Source organism: Polyodon spathula, chromosome 7, assembly GCF_017654505.1.
Source record: "Polyodon spathula isolate WHYD16114869_AA chromosome 7, ASM1765450v1, whole genome shotgun sequence".
Classification (NCBI taxonomy): Eukaryota; Metazoa; Chordata; class Actinopteri; order Acipenseriformes; family Polyodontidae; genus Polyodon; species Polyodon spathula.
In genome coordinates this window covers 9827537-9845873 of record NC_054540.1, presented here as the reverse complement: position 1 = coordinate 9845873, position 18337 = coordinate 9827537, and the positions used below count along the sequence as shown (strand labels likewise).

General features: G+C 37.6%; 2 protein-coding genes across 3 annotated transcripts in view; one reads left to right on the top strand and one right to left on the bottom strand.

Annotated features, from left to right (window-relative positions):
* The window catches only part of LOC121318128 (periphilin-1-like), a 70033-nt gene extending 68709 nt beyond the window's left edge, over positions 1-1324 (top strand). Inside the window, exon 10 of one of the 2 annotated variants that reach the window (XM_041254446.1) lies at positions 124-1324. In XM_041254446.1, the coding sequence (XP_041110380.1) occupies positions 124-309 (186 nt within the window). In that variant the 3' untranslated portion in view covers positions 310-1324. The remainder of the gene's footprint in view (positions 1-123) is intronic. The other variant, XM_041254445.1, reaches the window with a different exon arrangement.
* A 1520-nt stretch (positions 1325-2844) lies between these two features.
* The window catches only part of LOC121318127 (prickle-like protein 1), a 35466-nt gene continuing 19973 nt past the window's right edge, over positions 2845-18337 (bottom strand). Inside the window, exons 2-8 of the mRNA XM_041254444.1 lie at positions 12982-13161; positions 10112-10225; positions 9172-9309; positions 8227-8430; positions 7413-7599; positions 6452-7318; positions 2845-5966 (exon numbers count right to left, since the gene is read on the bottom strand). Of these exons, the coding sequence (XP_041110378.1) occupies positions 5092-5966; positions 6452-7318; positions 7413-7599; positions 8227-8430; positions 9172-9309; positions 10112-10225; positions 12982-13101 (2505 nt within the window). The 5' untranslated portion in view covers positions 13102-13161 and the 3' untranslated portion in view covers positions 2845-5091. The remainder of the gene's footprint in view (positions 5967-6451; positions 7319-7412; positions 7600-8226; positions 8431-9171; positions 9310-10111; positions 10226-12981; positions 13162-18337) is intronic.

The window sequence follows — 18337 nt, the reverse complement described above, 5'->3', positions numbered from 1 at the left end:
TAGAATCCATAAACAGTTTTTACAATTCCAAACTCCTGCCGTTTTAAAAATAGTAAGCAGTGTCTGGATTTTCGAGCAGGGAGTAAAAATAAGATCCAACATTTCTATTTTGTTTTCTTGCAGGTTTATAGACAAGACTGTGAGACGTTTGGGATGGTTGTGAAGATGCTGGTTAATAAAGATCCAACTCTGGAGAAACAAGTGCAGTTATCTTTGAGAGAGAACCTTCGTGAGATTGGAGAACGGTGCATTGAAGAAATTAAGAATTTTATTTCAGAATATGATAATGCTACTGCCCAACCAGAATGAAGAGACAAATATATCTGATATGTTTATATAATTTGACTCTTGCATTACTATTCGAACTAATGTGTTACTCAAAGGAGATCGATTAACACAATACTATCAGGTAACAGACTTAATTTATCCATCTGACATTAATTGTTTGAGGGGTTAATGGCTCTACCTTTTTTTAAAGTTTGAAACCAGAAATGTTATTTAGAAACTGACTGCAGCAGGTTTGGCAGTAACATTTTAAAACACAGTGAATTCCTTGGCAAACTGCGTCTACGTTTTATTAAACATTGCAATTTAGTATAAGAGCCTGGATATAGTTTTATTTATAAAATTGAAAACCACAGAGGGAAAGAGAAAGACAAGTTTCATTATAGTCTGATTAAACCCCTTGCATTACATTCCTTACCCTGTGATCTATTTATTTTGCTAAAGTATAGTTTGTTACATTTCTACAGTGTTAAGTATAAAATACTTTTTTTTTTTTTTTTTTTTTTTTTTTTTTTAATCCTAGTTCTGCCAGATAAAATAAATAAATAACTGCATAGTCTATATCTGGAGACCCAGGCAATAGTTTGACTGTTCTATTGTAAAATCTTGTTGAATGCATAACAGTATTGAGATATATGATTGTTATAAAGAACATCGGTCAGCATATAGTGTCTATTTTGAAAACTCATGTATTATGGATTTATTATTGCTCGTTTCAAGAGAAGTATTTACCTGCTCCCAGATTTTTTTGTGACCAGAAGTTTGCTTATTTCATATTTTCATTTTTATTTTTTTTTGTTTTACAAGAAAAATGGAAATAAAGTTTTAAACTGACAATGATAATAAACATTGTACAAAAGTTATTTGGGTGCGTGTAATTTGACTCAGGGTTGTACTAGTACAATACATGAACCTGGAATATTTACCTGAAGCAACAGGAAGTATCAAACAGGTTGTTCAGATTGGTAAACCTACTCGTATTTCAAGTCTAAAACAAGCAAGCACATTGTTTTTTGGAACTTTTATTTACTAGATTGTATTTAGTATCTACTGATGTTTGTCTTCCACTACACTATTGAGTAATATAAACAAAAACAAAAAATTCCAGCTGTTTTTTAGTATATCTCGCTGAAGATAAGATTCAAAATTAGGGTTCAGGCTCTTCGTGTTAGTTAGGACCACCAGCAGACTCCAAAGACACCGAAATCCATCTCGCCATATCACCCCCCCCCCCCCCCCCCCAAAAAAAAAAGTGATTCTGCAATCATTGGGGCAGGGGGCGGGGCAAAACACAAAATTACACCCCTTTCACACACAAATGCCACTACTGAACTGTTTCAGTTTTTGTTTTAAATACCCAGTCACACAGCATAAAATTGTGTAGGCTATGCCAGTATAATACCGTCATTACCCTTTCACACAGCCAAAGGGATCATGCAAGTACAACTTCTAAGCCTGTCCCTCAACAGATCGCTTTCATGGCAACAGAAACCAAATAAAAAGTTGGAAAATTGGGCACCGTGTTAAAGCTGGTTTGAAGTTTGATATTCACAACCATCTCACTTAGACTGTTCAAACAAACTTTATTGGGAAGCTGGCCATTTGAGAATATGTTAACTGGACTGCTGCCCTGTAAAGTTGGTTTAAACAGTCCAGGTGAGATGGTTTTCAATATGAAACGTAATTATTCATGCATGTTTACTATATGTGCATATGGACTATTGTATTGATTTTCACAAAATACTTATAGCATTCAATGAACGGAAAGGTTGTGAATATTCACAACTGGTCAGCTTCCTAATAAAAAGTTGGAAAAGTCCAGGTTCTATTGTGGTCAATATATCAAAGGAATATATAATTTCAAACCAACTTTACCATGGTAAATTTTGCTACATTTTGTTTCCTTTTAAATTCAGTTATATGTTATACAATACAACAACCTGAACCTGGAAATCATCAAATCATCTCTGAAGATCCATCAATTTCCTTGAATTTGTTTTCTATAAAATATCAAAATCAGCAGTAAGGGTAACAGTTTCTGTAAAAACCTGGTATTAAATTCCCATAGACTGCAGGATCTACAATCATAACAGTGGGGTAGTGTGTGAAAATAAAAATAAACCCTTAAGTCCGTATTTAAGAATATGGTATTTAAAAAAAAGTTAAATACATTATAGTGAAAACATCAGTGTATACTTAGGATAAGGCCTATGTCATACCGCACACCTGGAAGTGGGCCATTTCTTAACTAACTTTTGCTTTATTATTTATTAATAGTTGTATACAATATTTTTCAATGAAAAGTCATTACTGCAAAATTGGACAAGTTCTTTCCGGAAAACAAATGTTTCTCTGCAGATTTCCATGGACACTACTTGTAGTTTTTTTGTTCTTTCAAGGTTAGTTTCTGGAAATACACAGCCTTTGTTTTGTATTAGAAAGTTTATGAGCACATATTTTTTAGTTTTGACATCGTGCTGTGGAATTCTGTAGCCATAGGATAGTAGGCATTCAGGGTTTACAAAAATGAAAACACATACATGTTGGTTTGGCTGAAAGTTATAATTTTTATTATTTTCCAGCTTTAGCTGTCCTTGTAGTGTTGCTTTACTTGCAAAAGTTGTTCTAATTTATGTGGTTCACCTTTTAAAATGGTGAAAAATATTACTTCTGACTAAGATTTAACAGGTTGCTTTTCTGTAGGTTATCCTGTAGTTTGAAAATGAATAATTCCAAACACATTTTCCATTAGCATTCAAAAAACGGGAACGCAATGAAGAGAAGTCTAACAGTGACATTCCATCTTACGAGGAGCCACACTCTGCTGGTTCCTCAATGGCTTGGAAATGCAATGTATTAAAATGAAAGGACATAATGGCATATGTAGACATTCCAGGCATCAAAAGCAACAATAAAATTAGCCATCAGAGTCTAATTAACCCATTGCAACTGAAATGAAATGCCATGAAGCGGACACAAGACTTGTCAGTCCCCAACACAATGCATTAGCTCTAGTTTTTACAATCATTTGGAATCACTAAATGAAGGTAACAAAATGCAAAGCACATATGCTTTTTAATGTTACTACTGTTCTGAAATAAGTCAAGCCAAGTTGACAATCATTTTGACTAATATTGAATCCCTGATGCTGGCATTAGCCAAAAACACTTGTCTGCTTTTGATGTGAAGCACTGTACAGCCGGGTTAGGCAATGCCAGCACTTCAAGTCCAGGTCTTTGTTCCAATCATGCCCTTAGCTGTTAAATTTTAGCAGTTAAACCTCTGACCAGATCCTAAAGCATAGTAATCGTACATATTAAACTGGCGATGGAACAGCACTCCAGGACCGGAGGTGGACACAGTGGAGGGGTAAATTCTTGGTAACGAAGACACATATTTTGGTAGATTTCATAGACTGACAATTTGAGTAATTTTAGACCATTCTGGCTCACAATCTGTGGACTATTAGATCAGCAGCTTACTGCTTTTATATTACTACTGTTTTGAAATAAGTCAAGCCAAGTGATTGTGTCAAGTGCTAAAAAAGATTACTTACATGTTTGGACTACAGGTCTACCTCAATGTCTTCATTGTCACACAATAATCTAAGTTTCTTTTAGTATTGCATAACGTATAATACCATGTCATGTTCAAACTTTTTTTGGTTTCTGCATGGTCATCAGGAGAGTTAAACTTTCTTCTGTTAGGAAAATAGATCCTTTATAAAGAATAAATAAAAAAAAACAACACACTTACACAGAAAACAACTTACACAATATTAAATCCAAGTCCAATTCATTTGGCTAATTTTCAACAATAAAATCCATATGTAATGTATTAATGCACATACTCTGCATGCAAGTCACTAAATCTACAACAGCTAACTGAAATTTGTCATTTGACAGTCATGAGCATGATATTACTACAAAACTGAGAAAAATGACTAAACTTTAAAATGGAATTTCCATTGAAAGCATTGCAGTATTAAAAGATTTAATAAAAACAGGTTAACAGGTCTCCAACATCACAATATCAGCTTTTATTAGCCTTAGCAATATGTTCCAGTTTTTACATTTATACAAAAATTACATTTATCTGTTTACAATGCTTAACCCGTAAATGAAGTCCTGTGATCGAACAAGGCCTTGGTTATTTACTGGGGTATTTGCACTGCCCCATCACATACGGTTCTCTACAGACATACAATACCAAAAAAAGCTGTTAAAATGTAACTAGCAACAGAACACCAAAACATCTTTGCTGGCAACATACTACACTATACATTTTTAAACCCTGACTAACAAAAGGGCAATCATTTCAAACTGAAAGGCAGCTGGCTGGCTGCACTATTAATTCTATTTCTTACAACAAAACAGAAATCTCTTGTAATTCAGGGATATAAAAATATCAGTTTTAAAATCTTAACTTTACAATATGTACATTAATATTTGCACCATTAAATTATGATTACAGTTAGTCACTAATAGCTACATTATAAATACAAAAGTATAGGAAATTACTAAATGCTGCTGTGTTTAATTCTTGCTCTATGTAGCCTAATTTTTAACCAGAACACCCTTGGGAGTCTTCATCGGTTTGCTTGAAAGAACATATACATTAACAACATGTTACATGATCAACTGTGGTAACTATATATCATTTTAAATACTCATACAGACTGTAAACCTGGTTAAAAAAAAAAGTAACAGCTGCACTGAAAAAAACTGCTTTGTTATTCAATTTCAGTGCAACATAAATACTACCGCTGGGGTACAAGGGGTAAAATAGGTTCCTTAATACACTGGTCTATGAAATGATGCAGTTTTTGCCCTTGCGTCCCTTCTTCTTTGATTTAGTTGTCCTTTTCCCACATTGGGATGCTGGCAACACCGACAATGGACTGGTAAGGTCATCTGTGTAATAATTGTATCGTGATGGCCTGGGCTGTGGAATGGGCTGCCCAAGAAAATACCCTTCTTCTTCTTCAGAGTCAGAAGATGAAGAAGAACAGGTGGAGCACCAGGATTCCTCATCTCCATACAGCCCAAGAAATGTATCCACCACCTGGTTCTGCAGTGCATGATCAGATGTGGCATGGGAATACGGTCCATACAGCTGTGGATTGTGCATGCAGGCCCGAGCGCTCCGTTGACACTTGGTCTGCATCATTTTGTCATAATCCTCTGGGTTGTAAATATGGGATCTCTCTTTGGGGTGGGGCTTCCTTTCCGCTGCCAGGTGAAGTGCGTTGTCAGAACGAGATTTCCGGCTCCTCCTGTGCCTATGGTGATGATGGCGTGGTCGCTGGCCCGGCTCGTCAAAGTGATAGGCCCGTCGACGAGTCCTTTCACTCATTGGAGGCTGGCGGACCTCAGCCGTCTCATAACGTCCATTGTCAATGACATCATCCGAAAACTTCACTTGCTGGGGCCTCGACTGAGACTTGGATCTGCGAAGCATCGGCATGTGAATTGGCTTTGGTTTTTCTTCTGGCAGCGACACTTCTTCCTGCTCCAGCTCAGAAGTCAGGCTCTTTAAGGAACTGGCACTCCTGTGAAGCATTGAGGAATTCAATGTACCCATGTTGGTCATTTTTTCACAGTCCTCATTTTCAAGTTCCTGGAAGTTGTGCAGAGAATACAAGGAAGGCCTCTTCTTGCTATCTCCATCCACTGACACTCCTGTTGCAAGAATAGTTTAATTAGGAATGCTTTCCAGGCCAATGCACGATTCAAGTAAAACATATACAGCCACTTTGAGCAGACTTTAATTCCTTGTGTTACAGTTTTACAATCATTAAAATATCATATAGTGGAAGCAAAATGTCTCTCCGTATCAGCTTCAAAAAGTTGAAGCTACTGTATCCTTCTGATAACAGCAATACACTGACTGGGTTACATTTTCAAATCATGCCTGGATTGAACCCAATGCCAATATTAAAAAAAATAATAATAGTAATAATTCCTAAATAATTATTTTATTGGTATAATTATTAAAATAACCAAAAGCTTAGAACAGGAGGGATACAAACAATATAAAAATGTTTATTTCAGGGATATGCATGTCATAACTTCACACCTTCTATAATTTAGCACTAGATTTCAAAGTATTGTAACTGTTCTAAAATTCATATACTTAATCTCTGCTAAAACAATGTAGTACTTACCAATAATATTAGATAGAGGTAAAGAATCCATGGAGTCTCCAACACTGTGTTCAGGCTGTTTGAGTTCATCTGTAATACATTCTAAGGAGTCGTCATACCACTGCTTTTGGTCATGTTTATAGCTAGCTGCACCATGGTCCATCTCTAGCTCTTGGATCTTTCTACTGCTGGCGGGTCCTGGGTGACTACCATAAGCCGAATCCCCCAAGCCGTCTTGTGACTGAGTCCAGTACATATCAGACTGGTATTTCTTGCTTGCAAGGCTTTGATTTTGGCTATTGGTTTTGGATTCAGATTTCACTTTCATCCCATTGTCAGACACCCATAGGTCTGTCTGTCTAGTGTCCTCAGACTGCTGGAAAATGCCCCGGTCTCCAAACTTCAGAAGCAACTGTGTCATGTAGTCCTCATGCTCAGCCCATTCTTCGTGGTCCTCAGGGGCCTCCTGTTCCTCACGGTTCTTCCAAAAATGATCGTCCGTTAGGTTGGTTTCTTGCGGAGAGAGACTTAGGCCGTCCAATTTACGAGACAAAGTGTCTTCAGCATTGCCAGAAAAGCCTGGAAATTTGTAGTCGACACCCGGAGAGAACAGCAAGGACTGTCTGCACTGATCAGCGGATCTGCTGCTTTTGCCCATACGCACACTACGCCTGGACTCTCTCGACCTTGCAGACTGAAAAGCAGAGTCGGAGGAATCAGAAGCATGAATGTCTTCCCCCACACTGCAGGCTTTGGAGCAGTAAATCCTTCCTTGTTTGGGCAGAAATGGGCATCCCAACAATGAGGTCTTGCACTGGGAGCAACAGAAGCATGTTTTGGTAGCATGCCAATGTAGTCCATCATAAGTCATCTGGGCATGATCGACACCTAAATGAAAGACAAATGGGAAACGTTGATCTTGTGGTCAAGGTTTTTACATGTAGGTCAATTTGCATAACAGTGGGTGCAAGTAAAAACTTACCAATATGTTCTCCGCAGACCTCACAATACTCTGCATAAAGGGATTCAAAGCAGCCACAACAGTATGGACGTCCATCCTTCATGATGTACCTCTGCCCACCCAGAACAGTTTCACACTCAAAGCAGCAGAAGTGCTTCATGTGCCAGTGACGGCCTTCAGCTTCTGTGCACTCATCAGCAAAGATTATCTAAATAAGAAAGAAAGAAAGAAAAAGAAAGAAAGAAAATCCCATTAATCTTGCACTTTCATGTAACACATACTATATAAAAACTATATTGGTCAAATACAAGTTGCATTTGTAGGCTGAAAAGATTCCAAAGTACATTCTGTAAAATGCTTACTTAAGGCCACAACTCCACACAGTATTGTTGTTGAACTATACAGAATGCAAGTTCACACACAAAAAAAGGCTTTGTGAATTTATCTGCCACCAAATGGAATAAAAAAAAATTGCTGGCTCCCTCAAATCCCACCCCACCCAAACATTCCTGTCTAATATGAAGCAGATTTTTAAGAACATTGGTTCTATTCATTATTTATCAACATAAAACTGAAACTGGATATAAAAAATTAAAATCCCAACTGGTGTTAACTAGACCAAGTAAACTACAAGGGAATAAAAATACAGTGGGATAGTGATTTTTTAAACTATTAAAAAAAGAAAAAATGGTAATCCTAACCCACCTATAGCTTAAAACATTGTTATGGAATATCCTTATTTCAGTACAAAGACATTAGAAACGTTAAAGTTCCAAAATATTAATTGGATTTTCTGCTATATTTGTTATAATAGGCACATTTTGACCCAATTTACCTCATCACATGCGGAGCAGCGGGGTTTCAGAAGTTCAGCGTGGTGCCTGCCGCAGTGAATTTTTCCATCTTGGTAAAAATAGATGAGATCAACAAGGTGCTCATTGCAGGTTGCGCAAACAAAACATGCTGCATGCCAACAGAGCTGAGGACCTGCTCTTGATGCAAAGACTGCAATTTCACCTCCACTGATGTTCTCTCCACACTATGGAAATAAACGGGTCAGCATTAGACTAGAACCATCTTTTCAATGTGCAGTATTATTAAAGTACCTATTTAATAGAGTGACCAGTAAAGCAACCCTTTGAATTTACTCAAGGATCAGTACTTGTATTACAGTCTATAAGACTTAACAGAACACAGTTTGCAGTGCCATTTCAAACATTTCCCTGTAAAGTACCCAAAATGTGGTTTTAACCAAACCAGCCAACTGGAATGTAGTTTCTACCAGCACAGACTTTCACAGAACCATTTGAGAAAAATATATCCCTTATTCTTCATCAATTCTTGACATCTGCTGACTAGAGGAACCAGAACCACAAACACTGGGTTTCGTCTGTAGTTTGAAAGAAAGATATCCATACAGGTTCCAGGTGAAAATAAAATTATAGGATGGTGATCACATGCTAAGGTATTTCGACAGGTTTTAGGGTTTTCACAAGAGAACCACTGAACCTTTCAGCACTCTTGGAAGCAGGTTACCAAGGCACTAATTATATATATATATATATATATATATATATATATATATATATATATATATATATATATTATATATATATATATATATAAATATATATTATTTTTTTTACTTAACTTACTTGATCTAAACCATCTTAGAATCTGACTGAATACTGCAGCTGCCTTATGAAAATGCATGCAACACTTTGCTAATTTGTACATCATGCTTTACTGTAAAATCTCCTTACAATTGAAAGTAACAAACCTGTTCACAGACTGTGTGCATCAGTGCTCTTGGAAGCAGTTTAATCGTGCCCCTCCCAAGTGCCTCTTTTTTGCGCTGTGTACTGAACATCTGTAACTCTTTCTTTTCCTCCTCGCTAAGGGACTGGCAATATCTTACCTGAAAGAAAAGCAAACCAATTCAAACTTATTAAAATACATGTGTCACTTTAAAACCCAAGCAGAGCTTAACTAAATAACACCTACGTAAGGAATTTGTGATAACAGTAAAAAACACAGGCTTAAACATAATCAAGTTTAACTCAGTTAATTATTTAAAAAAAAAAAAACTTGAACTTCAACAAGGAGTATTAAAAAAAAATGCATTTTTTTCATTTCAAACTTTAAGACACTATTTTCTTTTCTGCAATGAAGTAATGCTAGGAATTCTTTAGGCTCATGATAGGAGGTGGGTGGCTACAAACAACATGAAAGCCTCTTATGTAAAGTTTTATTGTACTGGCCCACTTTGGAAACAAAAGAACAATATTCTCTGATCGCCAGGGCTACCAGTTGACTCCATGTTCACTAGGACAAACTGGGCCAGTTCAGACTTTTCAACTTGGATTGCAATGCATTTTGGTACATTTGACCCACCTCAGGTACCATTCACTTTCTTATCTTTAAGAGTAGCAGGACTACACTTACCAGAATCCACTGAGGTGCCTCAACTGTCCCAGTGAACATGGAGTCATATAGTAACCATAGTGATAGCACTGCATATTTGAGTTACCTCTTAAAATACAAACTGCCAAACAATGTGAGCTAAGCAGTGCATGCTAATTGCAGGCTTTAAGTCGTTTGATTTAAAACTTTAAAAAGAAAAAAGTGGTGTGTTTCCATGGCAGCTTTACTTAAAAGGAACTCTAACAAGGACGCCTGCTGTTTTTTTGCTTGCCTGACTTTGTATTTTTTTTTCCTACCTCATTATCATGAGGAGGCAGTTGGTACAAGAGCTGTTTGATTCTGTATTTCTCTCCAGGACTGTTCACATAAGGAACCTTTTCATCAGGCAGACAGGAAAAGTACAGCTGTACCTGCAGTTGAACAAGAAAAATGAAAACGTTAAGAAAAAGGACATTTGGAGCTCTAGATTGGCAAGGATTAATGGTGGATACCCTCAGAGGATAATGAGGAATGAGAAGTCCCAAAGTTAGCTCAAAAAATGACCTCTGGAAGTAGCAGACAGTTGTCATTTTAACCAGGACATTGCAGTTTAATAAGAACTGTGTAATGCTACATTAACCAGAGGTCCAGGGCAAGATTTATGATCTTCAGCCATTACAAGGACCAGATGAGTCAAGTCAGTAGAATTAGATTGTCTCTGCTATAACTAGCACCCAACTGCTGAACTCATCTTGTGGAATGCAATTTACACTGACAATTAAGGAGAGGGGGTATCATAAATTATGCACATTTAATGCTGCTATTAACTCCGCCTCCCTCTCCCAAGCTGGTCAACAAGCCCACCTAACATTCCACATTGAGCTACAATTACCATACATAATGTGTGAAGCAATCCTGATAAACAGCTGCTATAAACAAATTACACCGGCTCCACGCACTTTACACATTGGAAAGACAAAAGCTTGCGCGTTGGAGTTTCTGATCTCCTGCATATCAATCTTCATTGCTTCCAAGGAGGAATAGAACTAAGCTCCTTCCCCACCCCCCTCTATTCCATTTCTTTGAGAAAATGCCACATCTCCAGACACAAGTTCAATCTTTTTGCTGACTGTAAAGGGTCCAAATTATTGCATTACCAGCTATTCTAGCACTTTTTTTTATAATTATTTGAAGACTAGAAAGACTTTCGTCAAAGTTCCTGTGGCTAAACACCTTTCAGTTGGGGATTCTGTGGAAAATGAGTAAATTGCATATCCCCTGGCCCGGTTTAACCCAACATCCTCAAATTAAAATGCAATATTTAAAAGCCCAAGCAGAATTTGGTTTAATCTTTTTTACTAAAGTGGGTTCCTCTCTAAATAAACGAAAGGTCAGTTTTACAACTTATGCAGGCCCAGCTCGTAATGTGCAAACTGAAGAATGCAGCAAATGAATGCCAGACCTCTTTAGGGAGTGGGGGGGATGCACTGAAATAAGTACAGACTGAAGGCAAACAATGCAGAAAAAAAAAAGTTGCAGACAACCTAAAGTTTAAGCCTTTTTAAATAATGTACTTTCAAATCATTGCGACTCAAACATGCACGAAAACGCCTGAATGTTAGCATTTTTTCAGTAGTTTTTTATTGTCAATTCAAAAAATGAAGGTCAAAAACAGGATTCCAACTCCCACAACTGCATTGTATGAAATAGAACCCGGAACCACATGGGAACCAATTGAACAGCACAAATGAGTTAATTTTCTCCTAGGTAAAATCTTCTGGTTAACAGAAGGGAGTATACATTGCCAGTATTCTCTGTAACTTTGATCCTGGATTTAAAATGTATGAAAAAAAATGGTTTACTAAAGATGTCACTGCACTAGCCAATGAAGCTTCTGATTTGTGTTAAACCTGACAAGGGACCTGCATTACATCCCATATACAGTGAAAATAAAATAAAGCCAGGTGTATAGCCAACGTTCTACAATACACTCAGCATTGCCCTTGGTGCATGGGGTCAATATTAGGGTGGAGGGATTGTGAAAATCCACACATCTTTCACTGTGTACCAACACCCATTTTCCTCCCTTGATGCGAGACAAGCCCATGAAATAATTTCACCTCAAATCATTAGGTCTTTGCAAAAATCATGGTCTTATTAATTGACTCCAACAGGATGTTTGAAAAAACCCCACCACACATTGGCTTTCAAACTCTGATGACAGATTGAATACAGAGAAGCAAGGGTCCCATTATAGTATCCAGCACCCAACACCTAATAAAACACCGCTTTCAGCAACAGCTGGCCCCATTTAACTGCCCCAATCCCCAAAGGATTTTACCTGCCCCAAAATTAATTTTGGGGGGGGGGGGGGGGGGGGGGGCAGGGATCATTTCCACAAACACAGTAAATTCTAGCCATTGAGCTGCTTTGGAAGCTCAAAACAGTTGCTATGCTACTGTTTATAGAACATAAGAACATAAGAAAGTTTACAAACGAGAGGAGGCCATTCGGCCCATCTTGCTCGTTTGGTTGTTAGTAGCTTATTGATCCCAAAATCTCATCAAGCAGCTTCTTGAAGGATCCCAGGGTGTCAGCTTCAACAACATTACTGGGGAGTTGATTCCAGACCCTCACAATTCTCTGTGTAAAAAAGTGCCTCCTATTTTCTGTTCTGAATGCCCCTTTTTCTAAACTCCATTTGTGACCCCTGGTCCTTGTTTCTTTTTTCAGGCTGAAAAAGTCCCTTGGGTCGACACTGTCTATACCTTTTAGAATTTTGAATGCTTGAATTAGGTCGCCACATAGTCTTCTTTGTTCAAGACTGAACAGATTCAATTCTTTTAGCCTGTCTGCATATGACATGTCTTTTAAGCACGGAATAATTCTGGTCGCTCTTCTTTGCACTCTTTCTAGAGCAGCAATATCTTTTTTATAGCGAGGTGACCAGAACTGAACACAATATTCAAGATGAGGTCTTACTAGTGCATTGTACAGTTTTAACATTACTTCCCTTGATTTAAATTCAACACTTATACCCTTTAGCTGTGTCTATGCTTGGAGGTAAAACTTTGTCAAGAGGTGTGTGAAGAACATCCAGATCTCGGGTTATTTTGTGGAACTACTGGTCGAGCACCTAAACATACTTCAATGACCTGAACACAAAAAAATCATGTAAAATACATACCTGTTCTGGCCTAAGACCAGGGGGAACCCAGGCATACTCTTCCAAAGCACAGCCAGAATCATCGTCTGAAGTAGAACTGCGTTGAAAACCAAAGCCGAGTTTGCTTACTTTCTGCTCCATCTCTAGCGATAAGACTCCTTGCTGATACCCACTTCAGTCAAAATGCATCAAACAGCAATTCTGTGCAGAGGGTGGAAAAAATAAGAGACTTGTTACAAAAGAGAGGACTAAAGTGGATAAAACATGGTCTAGCAGATTGACATTTTTCTACCTTGGTCATAGAACACATTTTTGCAGACATTATAAAGCATTTTGACTGTCTTCGACAGTGATGATCATTGTCACTTTAAATGTCTTAAATCAGACAGGCTTAAAGTTTCTAGGCAACCTTATTTTGATGCGTCTATAGAAGAGGCACTGCGAGTCGTTGACAATTGCAAAAAATGTACTCTTTCATTGCTCACCTACTGCCAAGACTTACAAAAGAAAAGCCAAATTTTAAAAAGGGCCATGCCAATACTTTTACTGGCTAAGAAGGGATTGTGGTCCATGAAGCAAGATCACTTTACCCTCCATATTTGCATTGATTTATTGCAAATAAAGTTTGAGAAAGGCGCTTATGGAAATGTTAGTCTTTTGGACTTTTACGATTGAGGTGGTGTGCTACTGAAGCAAACAGAAATCAGACACTGGCCTCATAAGCAAAATGTTTAGAGACTTCTTTGAAACGTGTTAACAGCACAAGCCTTAGCTTTCTGCATTAACAGTGCCAGTGGTTGACATTGGCAAAGAACCATCAGAGAGACACTGCTTAATGTTGACTGGTTGTCCAATTCTGTAATATATAAGCTTAGTCAAAAAGCTCTGGCAAACTTCAATGAAATACAGTTTGCTCTTTGTGTTTAGGAATGAACACTTAAAGAAAAATGTTTGCTACAAGTCTAAAAAATATATATATATATATATATTGATCAAAACAAAAAAAAAACCCAAACATGCATCTCAAATTAAGCTATAGTAATGATAAAAATAAAATCTTACAGTAATTACATTGTGGTTCAAGCACACAGCAATCAAGTATCAGATTTGCATTCAGATTGGTTTTTCAACTTAGATGTTCAAAATCTACAAATCTGCTGCCAGATTAAAACAGAGGTATAATCAAAACACACTTTGACTCTTCTGTAGCAATTGTGTTATCTTTTAAAAAGGAAGAAACAGCTTTAGCAGTACATGAAACAGTTGTGTTGAGAGGGCGATACTCAGCACAAAACATTAAAGCATGCATAGAAAGTATAACATTTTTGGGCATGAAAGGAAAAAATAAGCTTTTAAAAAAGGTAGCCAGAGCAGCACATGGCAAATTTACATCACTAAGCCAGGGCATGTATGTTTCATAGTATTTGTTAAAAGGTCCCCTACTCTGGTGTTTATATTTCCTACATTATAAAATCAACAGCACTGTACGTAGGTATTTATTTTGACAAACGCGCCCTAGTTGGCAGTCACACCTTGCTGTCTATCATCTTTGTATCTGTCATCCAAATGATCAAAATTAAAACAAAAAAAAAAAAAAAAAAAAAAAAAACTAAAAGTGCTCCAATATTCTTTTATTATTTCAGATCTTTTCCCTGCAATCAGTTAGATGTCACACATGTCTTCTGCTACTGAAGACCATCCCGTGACAGATAGCAGGTCCTGTGTGAATGGATGCTTTTGCAGTTGCATCCATTCTTCAGGACACAAGCTTTTAGATCGAGCCACTTCAGGAGACGGGGGGGACCAAAACAGCTGAGAAAACTAACTCAGATGATGCCTGCATTCTCTTTGAAGACAAGAAAGGTGCAAAGTTAAACTAGCAGACTATTTTGAATATAATACTATCAAATAAATCCTATTTAATCACAAAACATTGTGTTAAAATAAGGTTTTAGAAAACACACAAACAAAAATTACGGTATTGCTTTGTTTCATTTCCCAGTTGCCATTTAAATACCGGTAGAAATGTGTACTCGTGTGTGTGTGTGTGTTTTTTTTTTTTGTTATTTATTAACATTCCTTTCCTGAATTACTACGGTCAATAGACTAAGAGATTAGCACAAGATTGGGGAAGTCCTATTGATAAACCGCAATGTCTTTCTTAAAGTACTGAACTTTACATCCTGTATAGTCACCAGTGACCAGGCACAAGAGGTCATGGATTCCTAGTCCAGTTATTCGAACACCTACCCTCCACTGTCCCCTGCTGTTCAGCAGTGTCCTGTGGGGCAAATTGTTTAACAACTTTCCTTTGTAAAACTGCTTGTTAACATGGCTTTGGGGAATACAAGATGCATATCATACAAATCCGCCCACAATGGCAGAGGTAGCTTCAATTGAGGGGTTCAGGGGTTGCTTGGAGAGCGGGAGAGGCACACTGGCTGCTCCAGCGAGTGGTATGGTAAATTTGGTATCAAAACAATTCAGAAAATTACAAATAGCAATAGAATGGCATGAGAAACTAAGACAGAGGCTTCTAACACCTTCCCCAATGCAAATCACTGTGCATATGGACCCTTTCCTCTGCAGGCTTTGTTCCTGAAAAGACTGAATGAAGCAATGTTGGGTTGCTTGGAGAGACTACTTCCTACCAGGATTTATGAAAACAGTCTTGGCTACTGCCCTACAAGTCACGCCAATGTATTTGCGTCATACAAAACAAAAAATAAATTACATTTATATAATACTTAAACTCAAAAGGATTCCTACAGGGCAATAATGTACAATATTATACCCTAACTAATCCTACCTTTCTTAAATTTCTACAGCTTCCATTTCTAAAGTTATATGGGCTTCACATGTGAAAAAATATGGGCTTGCTGAAAAATGAGAAAAGGCCATGGCAAAGGTCAAAGATATGGTCTGTGCCTAATTAAATGAATAGCTGGTCCACTTAAAGAAAACAGAACTCCTGCAATTACATCACAACAGAGAGAGCATTTTGCCTGTAGTAGCTTGGGCCTGTGAAGGGATCGATTTCATCCGAAAAATATACATGCTGATTTAGTGAAGTGCTAAACCATGACCTCTGGGTATGAAAAGGTCATTCGTTCAAACTCTGCAACCATTTGACTCCCATTAGAACATCACAATAAAACTCCTTCCAGCAACTTAATTTCATGGTACACACACCAAGTGACACATCAAATGTACCTGGAAAAGACACACATTGTAGTCACTAAAATAGACAAAAGGCAACCTCAACGTGCCACAATGGTCTCATTCTTTCACAGCATTCTTCCGCTTTTATTACTGCCTCAGTGACAGACCCCTGAACAAAAGGAAGAAATGCAATGTCAATAAAATAAAAAATAAGGGTTCTTTTACATCTTGTAAAAAGTCTTATTTTCTGTGAAGGGCCTTTTTGCCTTACATTCCAATTTTTTATTTATTTTTTTAATCCTTCCACTGGATTTTCATCGTTCTACTCAAAACACACCACATATAGGACAGTTACAGAACTGTGGTCCAATATACACATGCACTCGGATTTCAACTTATCACCTGTTGGCACTCAAACAACGTGTTCCTTTAAAACAAATCTCCTAGAGAAAACACTTAGAGAATTTTAAAAAAGTCTCAAGACTAGAACTGTATAAACAAATTTCATATAATACAGCCCATATGCTGGCAAAATAACATAGCACCACCCCCACCAACCACACATATGTCCTAATGCAAACATAATGTACAAGTGTACAATGCTGGCTACATTATCAATGATAAACAAAATAAGAGAATATTTGGCTGAATCTCCATGGACAGTGCAGTGCCAGCAAAAATCCTTCGTTAAAAAGCTATTAATCCAAGGCCAAATAACCACTGAGACTACCTCTGGAGATCAGTCTAACCTTACATGGACCACCTGCATATGGTGGATCCATGTGCCTGGAGGCAGAGAACTCTCCCAATGACAGATTTGCATTGCAAACTGGATGCAAAATTTGAAGCCAGCTCTCATGTCAGTCATCTAATCTGCTATTGAAAAGAGCATTACCTGACCCCAAATGTAGCATCAATACTCAACAATAAATTAAAACAAACAGTTTACAGGCAAGCTTTGAAGCGAGTTACCAATTTGTCTTTATGCAAATGAAGGGCGGCAACTTTAAAAATTAGTCTAAACTCCAGAAATTAAAATACTCTAACCATATTAAGTAATACAAATGGTAAACATTTTCAACTGTAAACCCATATCGCAATTGTCTCTGCTCAGCTGAAATTTAGTAGGTTTATAAATAAGCTGTTAAACACAGTAATGGATTCGACACACTTCTATACATGCTATGCTACCTAATTAGTTGACAAAACATTTATTTCTAATAATAATATCTAGCTTGTATTGTTCAAGCTCTTACCTCACCTATATAGCAGTTTTACCCTTTTGAACCAACAATATCAACAAAATTATAAAATGTTTGGATTAGAACATTAGCCCCTCCTAAAATGTGGTCCTCTCAGAATGCAATGCCCTTTCTGTCACTCGTTTGACTTGTGTCATTAACAGACAGACCAAGAATTATCTATCTAGAAAAGACAAAAAAAGGGGGTGGGGAAATAAAGTATTACATTAAAAAAAAAAAAAAAGTTTCAATTCCTACCTTCAAAGTCAAGTCCAGCTCCAGCAGAAGTGTGCAAACTGTTTTACAGCTATAAATTAATGCACGACTGCAGAGTAGACTATGCTCTGGTTAACCCTTTACTTTTGCTGACTTAGCACAGGGCTACACATCCACACTGAAAAGCAGTAGCTGGCTAGTCTGGAGAGAATCTTGCACTGTTTGATCCAAGACTGAGGCAGTTCCCACTTCAGATGGAAGTTTTAGTATCCATATTCAAGCTGTCGCTATACCCACAGCCTGTACAAACACTGCACCGTGGTGAACAGCAAACCCAGATGGCTACCAGCACTGCCGACTTCCTTCACCTCCAGCCCATGCAGTGAACCCTGCCCACTCACATCCCCCCCACCCACCTACCCACCCAAGCAGCAACAACAGAGGAAGACCCTCCCAGCACACTTCAAACACATCAGGAGACTCAAAAAACACCAGGAATCTTAACACTTGTCACCCCAGACATAGCTGCAGCTTCCTGAGAATTTTACACTAATCGTGAGCATTCAACCATTACAACTGTGCGTTCTTAACTTGACCCCTTTACCTGATGTTGCACAACACTGAAGACATTTATAAAATACATTTCAAAAAACTAGAGTAGAGTTAAGGGCTATAAATACAGTACTAATTAGATTCAATAATTAACAATAGGGTCCCATTCAAGTAGCTGACGTTTTAAGTATAGTCTTGTCTTTTAC